Here is a 19124-nt window from a genome sequence, read left to right on the forward strand (position 1 = left end):
ATTGACTTACTTCACTCAACATAATACCCTCCAGCTCCATCCACGTGGAAGAAAATGGTGGGTATTTGTCATTTCTAATGGCTGAGTAACATTCCATTGTATACATAAACCACATCTTCTTTATCCATTCATCTTTGGTTGGACACCAAGGCTCCTTCCACAGTTTGGCTATTGTGGACATTGCTGCTAGAAACATCAGGGTGCAGGTGTCCCGGCGTTTCATTGCATCTGAATCTTTGGGGTATATCCCCAACAGTGCAATTGCTGGGTCGTAGGACGAGTCTATTTTTAACAATTTGAGGAACCTCCACACAGTTTTCCAGAGTGGCTGCACCAGTTCACATTCTCACCAACAGTGTAAGAGGGTTCCCTTTTCTCCGCATCCTCTCCAACATTTGTGGTTTCCTGCCTTGTTAATGTTCCCCATTCTCCCTGGTGTGAGGTGGTATCTCATTGTGGTTTGGATTTGTATTTCCCTGATGGCAAGTGATGCAGAGCATTTTCTCATGTGCATGTTGGCCATGTCCATGTCTTCCTCTGTGAGATTTCTCTTCATGTCTTTTGCCCATTTCATGATTGGATTGTTTGTTTCTTTGGTGTTGAGTTTAATAAGTTCTTTATAGATCTTGGAAACTAGCCCTCTATCTGATATGTCATTTGCAAATATTCTCTCCCATTCTGTAGGTTGTCTTTTAGTTTTGTTGACTGTATCCTTTGCTGTGCAAAAGCTTCTTATCTTGATGAAATCTCAATAGTTCATTTTTGCTTTTGTTTCTTTTGCCTTTGTGGATGTATCTTGCAAGGAGTTACTGTGGCAAAGTTCAAAAAGGGTGTTGCCTGTGTTCTTCTCTAGGATTTTGATGGAATCTTGTCTCACATTTAGATCTCTCATCCATTTTGAGTTTATCTTTGTGTATGGAGCAAGAGAATGGTCTAGTTTCATTCTTCTGCATGTGGATGTCCAATTATCCCAACACCATTTATTGAAGCGACTGTCTTTCTTCCAAAGGAGACTCTTTCCTCCTTTATAGAATATTAGTTAACCATAAAGTTGAGGGTCCACTTCTGGGTTCTCTATTCTGTTCCATTGTTCTATGTGTCTGTTTTTGTGCCAGTACCACACTGTCTTGATGACTACAGCTTTGTAGTGCTACCTGAAATCTGGCACTGTTATGACCCCAGGTATAGTTTTCTTTTTTAAAATTCCCCTGGCTATTTGGGGTCTTTTCTGATTCCACACAAATCTTAAAATAATTTGCTCTAACGCTCTGAAGAAAGTCCATGGTATTTTGGTAGGGATTGCATTAAATGTGTAAATAGCCCTGGGTAACATTGACATTTTCACAATATTAATTCTGCCAATCCATGAGCATGGAATATTTTTCCATCTCTTTGTGTCTTCCTCAATTTCTTTCACAAGTGTTCTATAGTTTTTAGGGTATAGATCCTTTACCTCTTTGGTTAGGTTTATTCCTCGGTATCTTATGCTTTTGGGTGCAATTGTAAATGGGATTGAGTCCTTAATTTCTTTTTCTTCAGTCTCATTGTTAGTGTATAGAAATGCCATTGTTTTCTGGGTATTGATTTTGTATCCTGCCACGCTACCAAATTGCTGTATGAGTTCTAGCAATCTTGGGGGGGGAGGCTTTTGGGTTTTCTATGTAGAGTATCATGTCATCAGTGAAGAGGGAGAGTTTGACTTCTTCTTTGCCAATTTGATGCCTTTAATGTCTTTTTGTTGTCTGATTGCTGAGGCTAGGAATTCCAATACTATGTTGAATAGCAGTGGTGAGAGTGGACATCCCTGTCTTGTTCCTGATCTTAGGGAAAGGCTCCCAGTGCTTCCCCATTGAGAATGATATTTACTGTGGGCTTTTCATAGATGGCTTTTAAGATATCGAGGAAAGTTCCCTCTATCCCAACACGCTGAAGTGTTTTGATCAGCAATGGATGCTGTATTTTGTCAAATGCTTTCTCTGCATCTAATGAGAGGATCGTATGGTTCTTGGTTTTTCTCTTGATGATATGATGAATCACATTGATTGTTTTACGAATGTTGAACCAGCCTTGTGTCCCGGGGATAAATCCTACTTGGTCATGGTGAATAATTTTCTTAATGTGTTGTTGGATCCTATTGGCTAGTATCTTGTTGAGAATTTTTGCATCCATGCTCATCAGGGATATTGGTCTGTAATTCTCCTTTTTGATGGGGTCATTGTCTGGTTTCGGAATTAAGGTGATGCTGGCCTCATAGAACGAATTTGGAAGTACTCCATCTCTTTCTATCTTTCCAAACAGCTTTAGTAGAATAGGTATGATTTCTTCTTTAAATGTTTGATAGAATTCCCCTGGGAAGCCATCTGGCCCTGGATTCTTGTGTCTTGGGAGGTTTTTGATGAATACTTCAATTTCCTCCCTGGTTATTGGCCTGTTCATGTTTTCTATTTCTTCCTGCTCCAGTTTCGGTAGTTTGAGGCTTTCCAGGAATGCGTCCATTCCTTCTAGATTGCCTAATTTATTGGTGTATAGCTGTTCATAATATGTTTTTAAGATCGTTTGTATTTCCTTGGTGTCCGTAGTGATCTCTCCTTTCTCATTCATGATTTTATTAATTTCAGTCTTCTCTCTCTTCTTTTTAATAAGGCTGGCTAATGGTTTATCTATCTTATTACTTCTTTCAAAGAACCAACCTCTGGTTTTGTTGATCTGTTCCACAGTTCTTCTGGTCTTGATTTCGTTGAGTTCTGCTTGAATCTTTATTAACTCTCTTCTTCCGCTGGGTGTAGGATCTATTTGCTGTTTTTTCTCTAGCTCCTTTATGTGTCAGGTTAGCTTTTGTATTTGAGTTCTTTCCAGTTTTTGAATGGATGCTTGTATTGCAATGTATTTCCCCCTCAGGACTGCTTTTGCTGCATCCCAAAGATTTTGAATGCTTGTATCTTCATTCTCATTAGTTTCCATGAATCTTTTTAATTCTTCCTTAATTTCCTGGTTGACCCTTTCATCTTTTAGCAGGATGGTCCTTAACCTCCAGTTGTTTGACGTCCTTCCAATCTTCTCATTGTGATTTAGTTCTAATTTCAAGGCATTATGTTCTGAGAATATACATGGGACTATCCCTATCTTTTGCTATCGGTTCAGACCCGATTTGTGACCCAGTATGTGTCTATTCTGGAGAAAGTTCCATGTGCACTTGAGAAGAATGTGTATTCAGTTGTTTGGAAGTAAAGTTCTGTAGATATCTGTGAAATCCATCTGGTCCAGTGTATCATTTAAAGCTCTTGTTTCTTTGGAGATGTTGTGCTTAGAAGACCTATCGAGGGTAGAAAGAGCTAGATTGAAGTCACCAAGTATAAGTGTATTATTATCTAAGTATTTCATAAGTTTAGTTATTAATTGGTTTAAATATTTGGCAGCTCCCACATTCGGGGCATATATATTGAGGATTGTTAAGTCCTCTTGTTGGATAGATAGTTTGAGTATGATATAGTGTTCCTCTTCATCTCTCACTATAGTCTTCGGGGTAAATTTTAGTTTATCTGATATAAGGATGGCTACCCTTGCTTTCTTTTGAGGACCATTTGGATGGTAAATGGTTCTCCAACCTTTTATTTTCAGGTTGTAGGTGTCCTTCTGTCTAAAATGAGTCTCTTGTAGACAGTAAATAGATGGGTCCTGCTTTTTTATCCAGTCTGAAACCCTGCGCCTTTTGATGGGGTCATTAAGCCCATTCACGTTCAGAGTTACTATTGACAGATATGAGTTTAGTGTCATCATGATATCTATTCAGTCCTTGTTTTTGTGGATTGTTCCACCGAACTTCTTCTTAAAGGGGAATTTTAAGAGTCTCCCTTAAAATTTCTTCCAGAAGTTGTTTGGTGGTCACATATTCTTTCAGATCCTGCGTGTCTTGGAAGCTCTTTATCTCTCCTTCCATTTTGAATGAGAGCCTTGCTGGATAAAGTATTCTTGGTTGCATGTTCTTATCTTTTAGAACCCTGAATATATCCTGCCAGCCCTTTCTGGCCTGCCAGGTCTCTGTGGAGAGGTCTGCTGTTACCCTAATACTCCTCCCCATAAAAGTCAGGGACTTTTTTTCTCTTGCTGCTTTAAGGATCTTCTCCTTATCTTTGGAATTTGCAAGCTTCACTATTAAATGTCGAGGTGTTGAATGGTTTTTATTGATTTTAGGGGGGGGGGGATCTCTCTATTTCTTGTATCTGAATGCCTGTTTCCCTTCCCAGATTAGGAAAGTTTTCAGCTATGATTTGTTCAAATACATATTCTGGCCCTCTGGCCCTTTTGGTGCCCTCGGCTACCCCAATTAAATGCAGGTTTTCTTCCTCAGGCTGTCGTTTATTTCCCTTAATCTGTCTTCATGGTCTCTTAATTGTCTGTCTCTTTTTTCCTCAGTTTCCCTCTTTGCCATCAATTTGTCTTCTATGTCACTCACTCGTTCTTCCACCTCGTTAACGCTCGTCGTTAGGACTTCTAGGTTGGATTGCATCTCATTCAATTGATTTTTAATTTCTGCCTGATTGGATCTAAATTCTGCAGTCATGAAGTCTCTTGAGTCCTTTATGCTTTTTTCTAGAGCCACCTGTAGCTTTATAATAGTGCTTCTGAATTGGCTTTCTGACATTGAATTGTAATCCAGATTTTGTAACTCTGTGGGAGAGAGGGCTGTTTCTGAATCTTTCTTTTGAGGTGAGGTTTTCCTTCTAGTCATTTTGCTCAGTTCAGAGTGGCCAAAAACATGTTGTATTGAGAAAAGGAGAAAAAGAGGGAGAAGGAAAGAAAAGAGAAAAAGAAAAAAGAGAAAGAAGAAAAAAAGGAAAAAAGAGAAGAAAAAGAGAAATAAAAAGAAAGAATGGTGAAAAAAAGGGGTGGGGGAAGCAATCAGAAATCAAAAAGAAATAAAAAAGAAAACAAAACAATAAAACAAAAAACACGTGGGAGTATCTTCTGATTCTGTATACTTTAAGTCCCTTGACTTCCCCTGGAACTTCTCCGTCTAGCTGGTCTTCTGGGGGAGGGGCCTGTTGTGCTGATTTTCAGGTGTTAGCACTTGGGGGAGCTGCACTGCCCCCTGCCTGGTGCAGGGCTCAGTGGGGGTTGTTTACCCCGTGACGCTCCAGGAGGAACAGCCCCAATGGCTACGGCAGCTCTGGAAACCTGGATTCAGCCCCCGCAGTAACTCTGGGGCTCTCCGTCTGCAGGGCCTGGAGGCTCCAGGGTGGGGCCGCTGATCTGCTCAGCTCAGGGCAGGAGTGTCCTTGCTGTCCTGGACCCTCGCGGTCTCTCTGTCCCGGGGCGAGGCCGGATCCCGGGCTGTGTCCCGGCGCCCTGTGCTCCGGGGCCTGCGCTGTTGGATTCACGCTCCCGGCCATGCAGCCCCTTTCGTGGAGCCGCCGCCCGAGCCCCTCGGAGCTGCTCCCAGAGCCGCGCAGGCCCCTCCGCATGGAGCTTCTTCCTCTGCCCGAGCCGCCACCGCTGAGCTGCTCCCGGAGCCGCGCAGCCCCCTCCGAGCTGCTCCGGGTCCCGCTGTGCGTGCTGCAGCCCTTAGGGAGTTCGGTGCACTCCTCTGTGCGCGCTGCAGGTGCCTGTTAGTGTCCCAGGGAGCCTGAGGGCATCCCCGCCCTCCTGGGGTCATGCTCTAACTCCCTGCGGGCCCCTTTCCACCCGGGAAGGTTGGTGCAGCTCCTGCTTCCCCGGGACGGGGCTCTCCTGTCCTGGGGACACTCGCCCCGGCCTCAGCCCGGCTTCTCGCGAGGCCCCTTCCCCTTGGATGCCTTTTGTTTCTTTCTTTTTTCCCATCTTCCTACCTTGATAGAAGCGCGAACTCTTCTCACTGTAGCATTCCAGCTGTTCTCTCTTTAAGTCTCAGGCCGAATTCGTAGATTTTCAGGATGATTTGAAGGTTATCTAGGTAATTTGTTATGGACAGGTGACTTGGGGACCCTACTCTTCTGCCATCTTGCCCCTCCCCCTGCTGTAGCTCTTTTAATGTAATTTATCTTCTATTCTAATTTTTCTTTCTTAAACCAAAGGCTCTAATCTATACCCACAATCCACATGCAGGTTTTAAAAGATCTCAGTGGCATGATTCTTTTCATTCATTCAGCATACATTTATTGAGAACTTACTAAGCATTATCCTAAAGTACACTTCTAAGTGCTACTGAAAAATATACATAAGATACTATCTTCTCTCTTAAGGGTTTATGGTAAAAGACCATAAATATATGTATCTAAATAACTTTAATGTAAGAGATTGACCAATTAGTAAGGGCTATAAAGAGAGTCACAGATCACATACTAAGGGAGTTATAAGAAGGAAACCTAACTTTCAGTTATATGAAGGAGGTTATACATAGGAAGAATCTTCAGACTATGACCACTGATTAGGTTTAGAGTGACAAAGAAGATGGAAAGTAAAAGTAATGTTAAATTCTAACTCTTTTGATTAGGGCAATGGAAATATTAATGAAAATAGGGGACATAGAATGAAAACCTTATGGAGTCAGTTGGAGGTGACTGTGGAACAGCCAAGTAAAAATGTCAACTAGTCCATTAAAAATGATGAATTGGAGCTGAGAAAGAAAGTTTTGGGAGATGTTCATGTAAAGATAATCATATGAAGGTTTCCATATAAATGTTGTATAATTCGAGATTTTATATCTTATAGTCAATAGAGGGAGTAGAGAAAGGAGAAGGAAATCATGGATATGCCCTTTGGGGAAGACCACCTGATGAAAGAACAAAGAGAAGCCTGAGAAAAAGACTTAGAAGCAGCAGGACAGTATAATGGGAAGAAAAAATATCAAGAACAGAATGGATCAACAATGTTGCAACAATATTTGCTGCAGAACTGGAATAAGAGAAGAACAAAGAAAAGGAAATGGAATTTGCGACTTGGAGGTCAATAAAGACAAGTTTAGGAGCAAGTCAAAACTAGAATCTGCTTTTTAAAGTGTTAAGGAATGTGTGGGTACTGAGAACATGTCCACAGCAAGCATGCTTTCCTCCTTCAGGAATTTTTCAGGTTGAAGGTAATGAAAACATAAGCAAACAGAATGAATGGTAGAGTTGCTAAGGGAGTCACTTTAAAGACAAGGTTAAATTCTTAATTCTTGAAAATCAAAAGAATCAGAAGTTTGCAGCAAATAGGGAGAAAATTTTCAGTGAAGTGGGGCATTGAAGGAGTTTTCATAATGAACTCAAACTGTGGTCTTGAACCAGTAGTATTAAGACAATCAGGGTACTCTGAGATATAAATTATCCAGTCCTAGTATTTAAAAAAGCCCTCAACTGATTCTGATACACTATAAAATTTGAGTTTCACTGGCCTTTCTCAGGAAAAGGTAAAACCACCTGCACAGAGGGAGAGAACTGCAGTAGAATCCAGAGAATGAAGATGGCAATTAAGATAAGTATTAGATATTGAAGACTGTGGTAGCAAGTCAGTTAGAATTAATTAAAAGGAATGTCTAGCAACAGAGAGAGTTCAGCCAGATAGAGACAATCTGTTCTAGACTAAATTGTCCTAGTTTGTGGACTTTCTTTAGCTCACAGAGAAATCAAAATCTAGAGGCAGAGAAAGTAGATGGTAGCTACCCAAAGTAAGGGGTCAGCAAAATGACAATAGCAATCAGAGAAGGCAATACAAATTTTAAGGGTTTCTAGTAAAAACATTGTTAAATTGGATGACAGTGGAGTTTAGCCTGGCTTGGAACTGAGGGCTGGAGAGCTTGGTGAGGGGTGAAGTTCAGTAGGAATGAGGAAGGAGATGAAGTAAGGAAGTGATGATAACAGAAACAGACATTAAACAGTTTCAAGTGATGAAGTTCAAGGAGCAGCCAAAGTCTGTGAGGGCTGTAGTGGAAATTAAGAAATTGAAGGTGATAAAGAGCCATGAGGACAGAGTGTGGGGGAATATCACTGATACGAATGATGAAGTTCCCTTAGTTGATTCCAGGGCAGGAATCAGCAGGAAGTGGAGGGAAGATTGTAACCTACCAATGAAACTGTCAAAATATGGGGAGAGTAACTAGGTTAGTAGATAGTGACAATTCAAGCTGAAAATTATGCTGTGTATTTTTTGCAGGGTTTTATAGAGAGGAGACAGTTGATCAAAAAACCCAGACCATCTGAGTGTATAAAATTGTTTTGAGAAAATAATTAGCAATAGATATATAAAAAACAAAACAAATGAAAATTAGGGAATTATTAACACCAGCAAAGAAAACCAAAAACAAGACAGTTGTATTAATAAAAGAAGCAAAATAGTATACAAATTGGTTCAGCAGTAAATAATATTTTCATAGCATTAATAATATAAACACTGAATACTGGTTTAGCAAAAAAAAATGGGGATTTAACTATATAGGGATGATGGAAGGGATGGAAAGGGATGGAGCATTAATAGAACTAAATCCTTATGTACCTGAAATTATCAACAGATAATATACAACATTGATACATCAAGAAGTAGCATAAGAACTTGCATATTATATAGCTGTATGGAGGTAAACACCAGAAGAAAAAGCTAAGAGTTGAAAATTGTTGTCTCTGGGGAATGAGTGTGCATGAAAAAAGTTGGATGAGGATGCTAAAATATACCTTTTAGTACTATTTGAATTTTTAAGCTATATACATGCATTACTTTGATTTAAAAGAATAAAAACTGTTCTTTTTTAAGTAACAATTCTTGTTTGCCACAAAACAGTTTAAAAGGGCACCAGTGTAGGAAGTGGCAGGAGACAGATAAAGGTAGAGTTTGAAAAAGATGGACCCAAAACAGATATGGATTAAATTTTTGGAAGGGATAAGCATGGGATAGAGGTTTGGGCAAAATAACCCATTTGCAAAAATGAGGATGGAAAAGGCAAAAAATATGAAAAGGGATTTAACCACACACATTTTAATGAGAGAGGAAACAGGCAGTTCTGCTCAGTTTATTGAGCGAACCAGCCCAGAGAGTCCATCATTAGTGAATGACTTATGTTAAATAAACATTGTAACAAGATTCCTGTATACTTGCCAGAAAAAAACACCTGACATTAAGATCTGTGCTGTTTTGATGTTGAGAAAAATTGAATCTTCAAATGATGGGAGAAAAGCACCACAAGTTGGAGTATTTTCATTGGCAATAGCCCTATCCAAGTGAGCAGAACTATTCCTTTTACATCTGGCCATGACTCCAAAAGTTTTCTCAGCATCAAGCCACGTGGAAAAGAGTTGCACATATAATATATGTAGTTAGTTTAGTTTTTCTTATAAATTCCACCTGTATGACAACTTGTAAAATGTGTTTAGCTGATCTTTTCCTTGTCATTAACATATGTAAAATTATCTATTTCATGCTAATGTCAGGAAATGACCACAGCACATTATTCTTAAGGTCTCAAGGAAGGAAATGTGATTGCAAAAAAAAAAAAGGGAATTGCCAATGTTTTGAATTTGAAACCAAAATGATGATGTTTCATGGAAAACAACAGAAATTAGTTTTATAAAAAATATTTTGAAGCCAGGTTTTTGGACATTTGATTTTTAAAAATATTTTAATGACTTTTGCTTGGTGGAAAGAATTTTAAAGGTGATTTAGTTTCATTTAAAAATATTATTACATGAGCACTGAGTATTATATATAAGTGATGAATCACTTAATTCTACTCCTGAAACTAATATAATATTATATTATATGTTAACTATCTGGAATTTAAATAAAAACTTGAAACTAACAAAAATCATCTTAAAAATGTAAAAAAAATAAAAAATAAAATTATCATTATAGTGGGAACCAATTTCTTCTATTGATGTTTTGAAGGATTTGGATCCTGGGGTTGGAAAACAAAGAAGGCCAGAATTGAACATTTATTTGAGCATCTACTATGTATTTGGCTCTAAGCTGAATACTTCACATATTTTTTTATATTTAATAGAATAGATGGGGAAACTGAGGTTCAGTTAAGTCAATTACCTCAGTCTAGTTAGATAAATTACCTAAGATCATGCAATTTGGCAGAATAATCTTTTATAAACCCAAATAATTGAATGGAAAGTCTATGTTCTTTTCACCTTACTTTTTAAAAAGATTTATTTATTTATTTTAGAGACAGAAAGAGAGAGTGCAGCAGGGTGGGGCCGAGGGAGACGGAGAGAGAAACTCAAGCCGACTCCATGCATGGGGTTGATCCCACAACACTGAGACCATGATCTGAGCTGAAACTAAAGGTCAGGTGCTTAACTGACTGCACCACCCAGGTGTCCCCCACCTTATATATATATTTTTACATATTCATCTCCATGTTTACTGCACTATTACTCCTCTTTTTTTTTTGCATATTCACCTACATGTTTATTGCAGATAAGCTAAGTGTCCACTGATGGATGAATCAATAAGAAGATGTGGTACATACACACAATGACACATTATTTAGCCATAAAAAGAATGACATCTTGGCATTTGTGACAACATAGATTGACCTTGAGAGCAAGATGCTAGTTGAAGTAAGTCAGAAAGAGAAAGGCAAATACCATATGATCCCATTCATGTGTGGAATATGAAATAACAACAAAACCCAAAAAGCTACATTCAGAGAGAGAAGAAATTGGTGGAGGTGTAGGGGCGAGGTTGGGTGAAATGGATAAAGGGGACAAAATGTACAGACTTTCAATTATAAAATAAATAAATCACAGGGATGGAATATAAAGCATGGTGAACTACAATTAACAATACTATATTACATATGTGAAAGTTGCTAAGAGAATAGATCTTAAAAATTCTCATCATTAGAAAAATGTAAGTGAATGATGGAAAGTGACAGATGTTAATGAGACTGATTATAATGATAATTTCACAACATATGTGAACATAATTTTATTATGTTACACACCTGAAAAACAATATCATATGTCAATTATACCTCAATTTAAAAAACTATAATGGCCACTGTGCTTTTTTTTCCTTTAATTAATTTTAATTATTTACTTAATCACATTTACGTTTTTATTCTAGCTACTTAACATATAGTGTAGTATTGGTTTCAGGAGTAGAACTTAGTATATAACTTAGTATATATAAAACTTACATATAATACCCAGTGTTCATCACAACATGTGCTCTAATAACCATCACTCACTTAGCCTATCCCCCACACATATCCCCTCCAGCAACCCTCAGTTTGTTCTCTATAGTTAAGAGTCTCTTATGGTTTGCCTCCCTCTCTCTTTTTTTCCCTTCCCCTATGTTCATCTGTTTTGTTTCTTAAATTCCACATATGAGTGAAGTCATATATTTGCCTTTCTCTGACTGACTTACCTTGCTTAACATAATACAGTCTGGTTCTATCCACGTCACCACAAATGGTAAGATCTAATTCTATTTGATTTGATCCCCCTATCCACCCATCAGACAATGGATGTTTGGGCTCTTTCCATAATTTGGCTATTGTTGATAACGCTGCCATAAACATCAGGGGGCATATGCCCCTTCAAATCAACATTTTTCTATCCTTTGAGTAAATACTTAGTAATGCAATTGCTGGGTTATAGGGTAGTTCTATTTTTAACTTTTTGAGGAATCTCCATATTGTTTTCCAGAGTGGCTGTACCACTTTGCATTCCCACCAACAATGTAAGAAGAGTCTTCTCCTTTTCTCTGCATCTCATTAACATCTGTTGTTTCCTGAGTTGTTTGTTTTAGCCATTCTGACACGAGTGAGGTGGTATCCCATTGTGGTTTTGATTTGTATTTCCCTGATGATGAGTGATGTTGAATATCTTTTCACATGTCTCTTAATCAACTGTATGTCTTCTTTGGAAAAATGTCTATTCATGGCTTCTGCCAATTTTTTAAATTGGATTATTTGTTTTTTGGGTGTGGAGTTTGATAAGTTCTTTATAGATTTTGGATACTAACCTTTATCAGATATGTCACTTGCAAATATTTTCTCCCATTCTGTAAATTGCCTTTTTGTTTGTTGATTGTTTCCTTTGTTGTGCAGAAGATTTTTATCTTGATGAAGCCCCAATAGTTAATTTTTGCTTTTGGTTCCCTTACCTCAGAAGATGTATCTACTAAGGAGTTGTTTTGCTCGATGTCAAAAAGGTTGCTGCTTATGTTCTCTTCCAGGATTTTGATGGTATCTTGACTCATATTTAGGTCTTTCATCCATTTTGAATTTATTCCTGTGTAAGGAAGTGGTGTAAGAAAGTGGTCCAGTTTCATTTCTCTGCATATTGCTGTCCAGGTTTCCCAACACCATTTGTTGAAGAGACTTTTTCCATTGGATAGTCTTTCCAGCTTTGTCAAAGATTAGCTGACCATATAGCTGTGCATCCATTTCTAGGTTTTCTATTGTGTTCCATTGATCTATGTGTCTGTTTTTGTGCCAGTACCATACTGTCTTGATGACTACAGTTTGTAATATAGCTTGAGGTTCAGAATTGTGATGCTTCTAGCACCGCTTTTCTTTTTAAAGATGGCTTTGGCTACTCAGAGTCTTTTGTGGTTCCACTCAAAATTTAGGATTGGTTGTTCTAGCTGTGTGAAAAATGCTGTTGGTCTTTTTTTTGCTGTTGGTATTTTGATAGGGAATGTATTAAATGTGTACATTGCTTTGGGCGAAGTATAGACATTTTAACAATATTTGTTCTTCCAATCCATGAGCATGGAATGTTTTTCAATTTCTTTGTATCATCTTCAGTTTCTGTCATAAGTGCTCTATAGTTTTCAGAGTACAGATCTTATATCTCTTTTGTTAGGCTTATTTGTTTTCACCTTATTATGCTATGTTAGTTAAAATTTAACTCTAAACACAAACTAAAAATAGGCCAACCTGTAGTTTTAAAAGAGCATGATTTATATCTGCTCTATAACTCTTTAAAGAGACTCTCCACTCATGTGGAAGAGACATTTAAATATCAGGGAGCCTAGTTGAGAGAACTCATTTTCTTCCCTCCCTTATCTATGGATCTGCACAACCAGATTACCCTATCCTCTGACCCGGAATGAATCCTATGTAATCCATGTAAGTGGAATTACTAGCTTTACACTTCCCAGGTAACTATCTTGTTTTCAGCAGAAAAACCAGAAGTATTTAATCTATACAAAAAAACTCCAATATTTAACAAAGCTACATCAGAATCTCAAACTGAGGCATAAATAATAAAATAAAAAGTAATAAATTTAGTTATTCAACTCTTCCCATTTTCTAAATAGACAATATCTAGTCCTGGTCAAATATACTATTAGTGTAGTAAGCTAGTGAAAGGATATCATAGCATCATTATTGCCACTACACAAGATTCTTAATCCTGTGATATTGTTTCCATCTCTGGTAATTGTTCCTCAGTTCATTCCTACTGTTATTCTAATTTAAGTTGTACAATTGAGAAAGCTTCTAATAATCTCTACAAATCTTTCTCTGTGGAATTTTTATGTTGTAGACTTTATAGTTTATAAAGCACTTTCAACATGGGTTTATATTTAGACATTACATCAACCCTGTGAGGTAGATATTACTACCTAAATTTTTGGGGGGGAGGTAGTAGAAGATTTCTTTTTTTTTTAGTTAAAAATGAGAACAGTTTAATATTTCTTAATATTAAGGTAGTCCTTTATCAATAGTGTAAACATAAATAGAGCACTGGGCTAAGAGCCTGTCAATAGAGAGGTATGGTGACATAGCAGAAAATAGACTAGCTTCAGAGAAGGAAGAACATAAAAAGTTTTTGAGAGATAAAAAATTTTAACCAAGTTTCAAATAAATTTCAATTTCCATACTAATAATAAAAAGTTTAGAACAAGATTTTGCTACAACCATATGTTGCTGTCTAAGATATGGTCATCTTCTCACTAAAGAATCAGTTTGAGTGGCATAGTGTACTTTATATTATGAATTAAAATTAACAAATGTCTTCAAAACATATGTATATACCCAAATGTAAATACTTAGAATTTTTTATTTAAATTCAAACAATTAACATATAATGTATTATTGCTTTCAGAAGTAGAGGTCAGTGATTCCTCAGTCTTTATAATACCCTGGGCCATTACATCACATGCCCTCCTTAATGTCCATCATCCAGTTGCCCCATCTCTCCACCTCCCTCCCCTCCAGCGACCCTCAGTTTGTTTCTTATGATTAAGAGTCTCTTGTGGTCTGTCTCTCTCATTACTATCTAACTTCTGAGAGAGCCAGTATTTATTAAAAACACACACTTGAAAGGCACAGAGCCTGGGACTGGAACCCAGTTCTTCCTTCTCTGAAGCTGGTCTACTTTCTGCTATGTCACCAATACCTCTCCATTGACAGGCTCTTAGTCCAGTGCTCTATTTATGTTTACACTATTGATAAAGGGCTCCTCACATCTCTCTTTATGAATCCTGGCTCCACCATATGCTAGCTGAGCAAATATTTGCAAGAACTTATGAGCGATAAGTATTTTGTGATAAGGAAACTGAAACAAAGCAAAGAATTAGACTAAACTGTATAAAATTGTTGCTATTTGACCAACATTGACCTATTAAAAATGACAATTTTAAATGATTTAACTTAATAAATGTTTCTAATCATTATTATCAATCCATTTATTTTTTTCTTAGTGTAATGTTAGTGTTTATTTTTTTGTATATTTTTTATTGGAGTTCGATTTGCCAACATATAGTATAACATCCAGTGCTCATCCCGTCAAGTGCCCCCCTCAGTGCCCGTCATCCAGTCACCCCTTCCCCCTACCCATAATCAATCCATTTAATGTAAGAAGTTCAACACCATCTGAACTATATTTTAGAGTATCTTAGATAACAATATTTCCATTCAAGATATTCAAAGAAAATATAATTTTAGGTTCGTTAGGGTGTAAAAATATGGACTTTAAATATTTATGTTTTTTTTAGCAATATGGCCAAAGTACATATTTCAAAATTTCAGTCCTTAGAAATAATCTCATATATAATTAATATAAAACAATCAAATTCTTATGTGGGCTGTCTCCTTCCTATTTTTTATTCTTTTCCTTCTATCTTTTAATAAGAGCTGCCTATGAAAGAGATCAATTTAAGCAAGTTATTCCTTACTGGGAAAAAAGTCCTGAAAAAATACAAATGATGACTGATTTCTCACTGTTTCAGTTATTGTTGTTAGTTTTACTGAGATACAAGAAAATATTTTTTCCTTTAGCACTTGTGTAATAGATGTTTCTAAGATTCCAAGGTCTTCAGAATATAAATTAGTCACTGATGATTGTATTCCAAGGGATTTCTCCTTAGCAACCAAGTTTTAGTTTCTATTTTGTTGATGTAATACACAATAAAATGTATGCATTTTCTGACTTAATACAGCATATTTCATAGAATGCATATAGGAATTAATTGACAGCTTGTGAAATGTAATCCTTAGATAATATAATTTCCAATTCATTGTCCATTTAAATACCATGCCTCATGAAAATATTTAATGTGGCACAACCAGCGAATCCATTTTAAAACTGAGGATCAGCTAGATATTAAGTATTCATTAATCAGTTTATAACTTTTCTAATAGATTTAAAGCATTAATAGACATGAATTATTTTGTTTTCTGAGAGGAAATAGAAAATTTTGTTTTAAAAATTCCATAAATAGCTCAATATTTTGAAGAAAATTCAATGTGGGTGCCTATATAGTGGTATGAGAAGAATTTAAGAGTGTTATTTCAGTTTTATAAAAACTCAGCTGATTGATATTACCTGATCATGTAAATAGCTTGATCCACTATGGCACAGTTCATTTCCAGTGTTTGTAGAAATTGAGTCACTTCCTGCGATGGTTTGGATTTGTTGGCTAGAATGAGATTGCTGACAGTGCACAGAGTGGACGATCTGGGGCTGTCGGACAATGTGATGATGGCATTGGACCCGTGGATAGCATTCCTAAAACACACATACATGCCAAAATAGCCACTGAGAATTCAATTTCCTAATCAAGAAAAACCAACTGAATCCATTTTTTAAAAAATTTAATGTGTTCTTTCACAAGACAATTCAAGCCCTAAGATTTATAGTTTTAATACCTGAGATGTTATTTTTTCAAATTATTTCATTGGGGGAATTGTATTGCATTCTATTTTTGTTTGATCAGGTGGCTGTGACCATCCAAATATTTACCTGAATCGTCTAGAGAATTACATGTTCTTATTAAATTAATATTCCAGTTATACTTAACACTAAAACTATAATGAATATTAATGCTAATTACTCTGATGATCCAACAGGCACTTCAGCATCTAATTTTATAATACTATCATACTGAAGATGCAAATGGACATAAAATTAGAAAATAATATAATGCAGTGATTTTCAATATCAGGAAGCATATTAGAATCACAGTGGGGACAGACAAAACTTATGCTTGTGAAAATCAATTAAGTGAAAATATTGGAAAACTGTAACTGAAGCTTCAGATACAGAAAGCAGGGATTCTAACTGATTCTACCCCTTACTCTGTCATCTTGGGAAATTATCTTTATGAGTCTCAGTTTTTTCATTTGCAAAAGTGGAGATAATATGTGTCTCATTGGGTTGCTGTGAGGAATAAATGAACTAATGTTTATAAAATGCCTAGTATAAAGTGGGTAATAAAGACTTATTATCATATTATTTCATTATCATTGTCATCATCAACTTAATCATCATCCACCCTACTAATTTTGCAGGTGGAAAAAAATCCCTGAGGTCCAGAGAAGTAAGATGCTTTACTCATAATGACATGACTAATTCTTGGAAAAATTTGGATTGGAATTCATGAATTCTAGGTCAGAGTTCTTTCAGAACATAACAATGAATTTTTACTGTCCTCAAAATAGTCTGGAACTTGTTTTTCTTAAACTAAGTCTTTACTATCTGCTTATTTATTTGTCATGGCTTTTTTATGATAAAGTATAGAGGACAGATTAAGAAAAGCTATCAGATTGTTTCAGTTTTGAGAATTTCAGGTATACTTGAATTTCCTATATTAGTTTGTTATTATTCTAGTTTGATAACAGGCATCTAAAAGCCAGTTTTCAAAGAAAAACATACTCTATTTTGAATCAGAATGCTACATTCAAGCACATGCATTTAGCTTTGGAAGTATAAATTCAATGCTCTACTTCCTTTGGGTAGTGGAAAGCTGACCTGCATTAATAAAGCACATCAAATTTTATATTTTTTATGTAGAACAATTTTCAACTATATTAAGTGAATAAAGCAGATGCATAAGTATGAATATACTATGCTCCCTTTTGTATAACATTTAAAAATATATAAATATGTATATATTTACAAATATACACAGCTGTTTTTAAATGCATAGAGAAAAAATATCTTAAGAGTGACAGACCCTGAGAAGAGGAACTGAGAGATAAGGGGGCTAGGATAGAGACGCTTTTTTTAAACCACTGTATATATTTTATTTTCTTTTTGTATTCTTTTTGTACTTTCTATGCTTTGAAATTTTTAACATGTATACAAATTATCTTATCTTTTTATGTCTACAAAAATTATTTTGAAAGAAAGAAAAACATAAAAGAAATATTTTACAAATAGAAATTGCCTTGGTAGTCACTGATGATAAAGGTCATAGAATCTGTTCATAGACTCATCTTTTCCAGGATCTTTTGAAATATGACTCACTTTAGAAATATGATAGCAATCCAATCATGAAATGGGCAAAACACATGAACAGAAATCTCACAGAGGAAGACATAGACATGGCCAACATGCACATGAGAAAATGCTCTGCATCACTTGCCATCAGGGAAATACAAATCAAAACCACAATGAGATACCACCTCACACCAGTGAGAATGGGGAAAATTAACAAGGCAGGAAACCACAAATGTTGGAGAGGATGTGGAGAAAGCGGAACCCTCTTACACTGTTGGTGGGAATGTGAACTGGTGCAGCCACTCTGGAAAACTGTGTGGAGGTTCCTCAAAGAGTTAAAAATAGACCTGCCCTATGACCCAGCAATTGCACTGCTGGGGATTTACCCCAAAGATACAGATGCAATGAAACGCCGGGACACCTGCACCCCGAGGTTTCTAGCAGCAATGTCCACAATAGCCAAAGTGTGGAAGGAGCCTCCGTGTCCATTGAAAGATGAATGGATAAAGAAGATGTGGTTTATGTATACAATGGAATATTACTCAGCCATTAGAAACAACAAATACCCACCATTTGCTTCAACGTGGATGGAACTGGAAGGTATTATGCTGAGTGAAGTAAGTCAATCGGAGAAGGACAAACATTATATGTTCTCATTTATTTGGGGAATATAAATAATAGTGAAAGGGAATAGAAGGGAAGGGAGAAGAAACGTTTGGGAAATATCAGAAAGGGAGACAGAACATAAAGACTCCTAACTCTGGGAAATGAACTAGGGGTGATGGAAGGGGAGGAGGGCGGGGGGGTGAGGGTGAATGGGTGATGGGCACTGAGGGGGGCACTTGATGGGATGAGCACTGGGTGTTATTCTGTATGTTGGTAAATTGAACACCAATAAAAAATAAATTTATTATTAAAAAAAAGAAATATGATAGCACTAAGGTCACTACAGTTTAGAAGTCAGGCTATGTACTATCAGCAACTTTTGTACAAATTGTAGAGCTGAATGTATTATCTGTTTTTTTTTATGTTACAGAATACCTCCATACACTGGATTAGAATAAAAAGTCAGTGACAGGCTGAGAAAACTTTCACCCAGTGGGGAAACTTTTAAACTACTGAAATAGAAGTTCTCTTGAAAAGAATTAATGTGCTCTTTAAAAAGCAAGTTATGAAACACTCTGAAGTACATATCAATATAGGACAATAAACAAAACAAAGCTCATTTCTCAATCATCTTCCTTTATTAGTATATCAGTTGACGCTTGAATAGAATTGCTGACAGTCTCTTTATCTGGGATATCTTGTGGTTCTGGCCTCTAACCACTCAGTATCACTGAAGTCTTAATAGATTTTCAGTTTCAATTCTCACACCTAATAACTACTAAAATTACTGTTCTAAATCATGATATTCATATATTACTCATACTTTTGAAGTGTACCACAAGCTGAATTTCTAATGTACAAAAGATTTAAAAATTCTGATTTATCAAA

At 36.5% G+C, this 19124-nt stretch overlaps 1 protein-coding gene across 1 annotated transcript in view; it reads right to left on the bottom strand.

The window, feature by feature from the left end:
- POF1B (POF1B actin binding protein) overlaps window positions 1-19124 on the bottom strand; it is a 112863-nt gene that overhangs the window by 55842 nt on the left and 37897 nt on the right. Inside the window, exon 6 of the mRNA XM_026016762.2 lies at window positions 15735-15917. Coding sequence (XP_025872547.2) covers window positions 15735-15917 — 183 coding nt within the window. The remainder of the gene's footprint in view (window positions 1-15734; window positions 15918-19124) is intronic.

This window comes from Vulpes vulpes, chromosome X, assembly GCF_048418805.1.
Source record: "Vulpes vulpes isolate BD-2025 chromosome X, VulVul3, whole genome shotgun sequence".
In the NCBI taxonomy this organism is placed as follows: Eukaryota; Metazoa; Chordata; class Mammalia; order Carnivora; family Canidae; genus Vulpes; species Vulpes vulpes.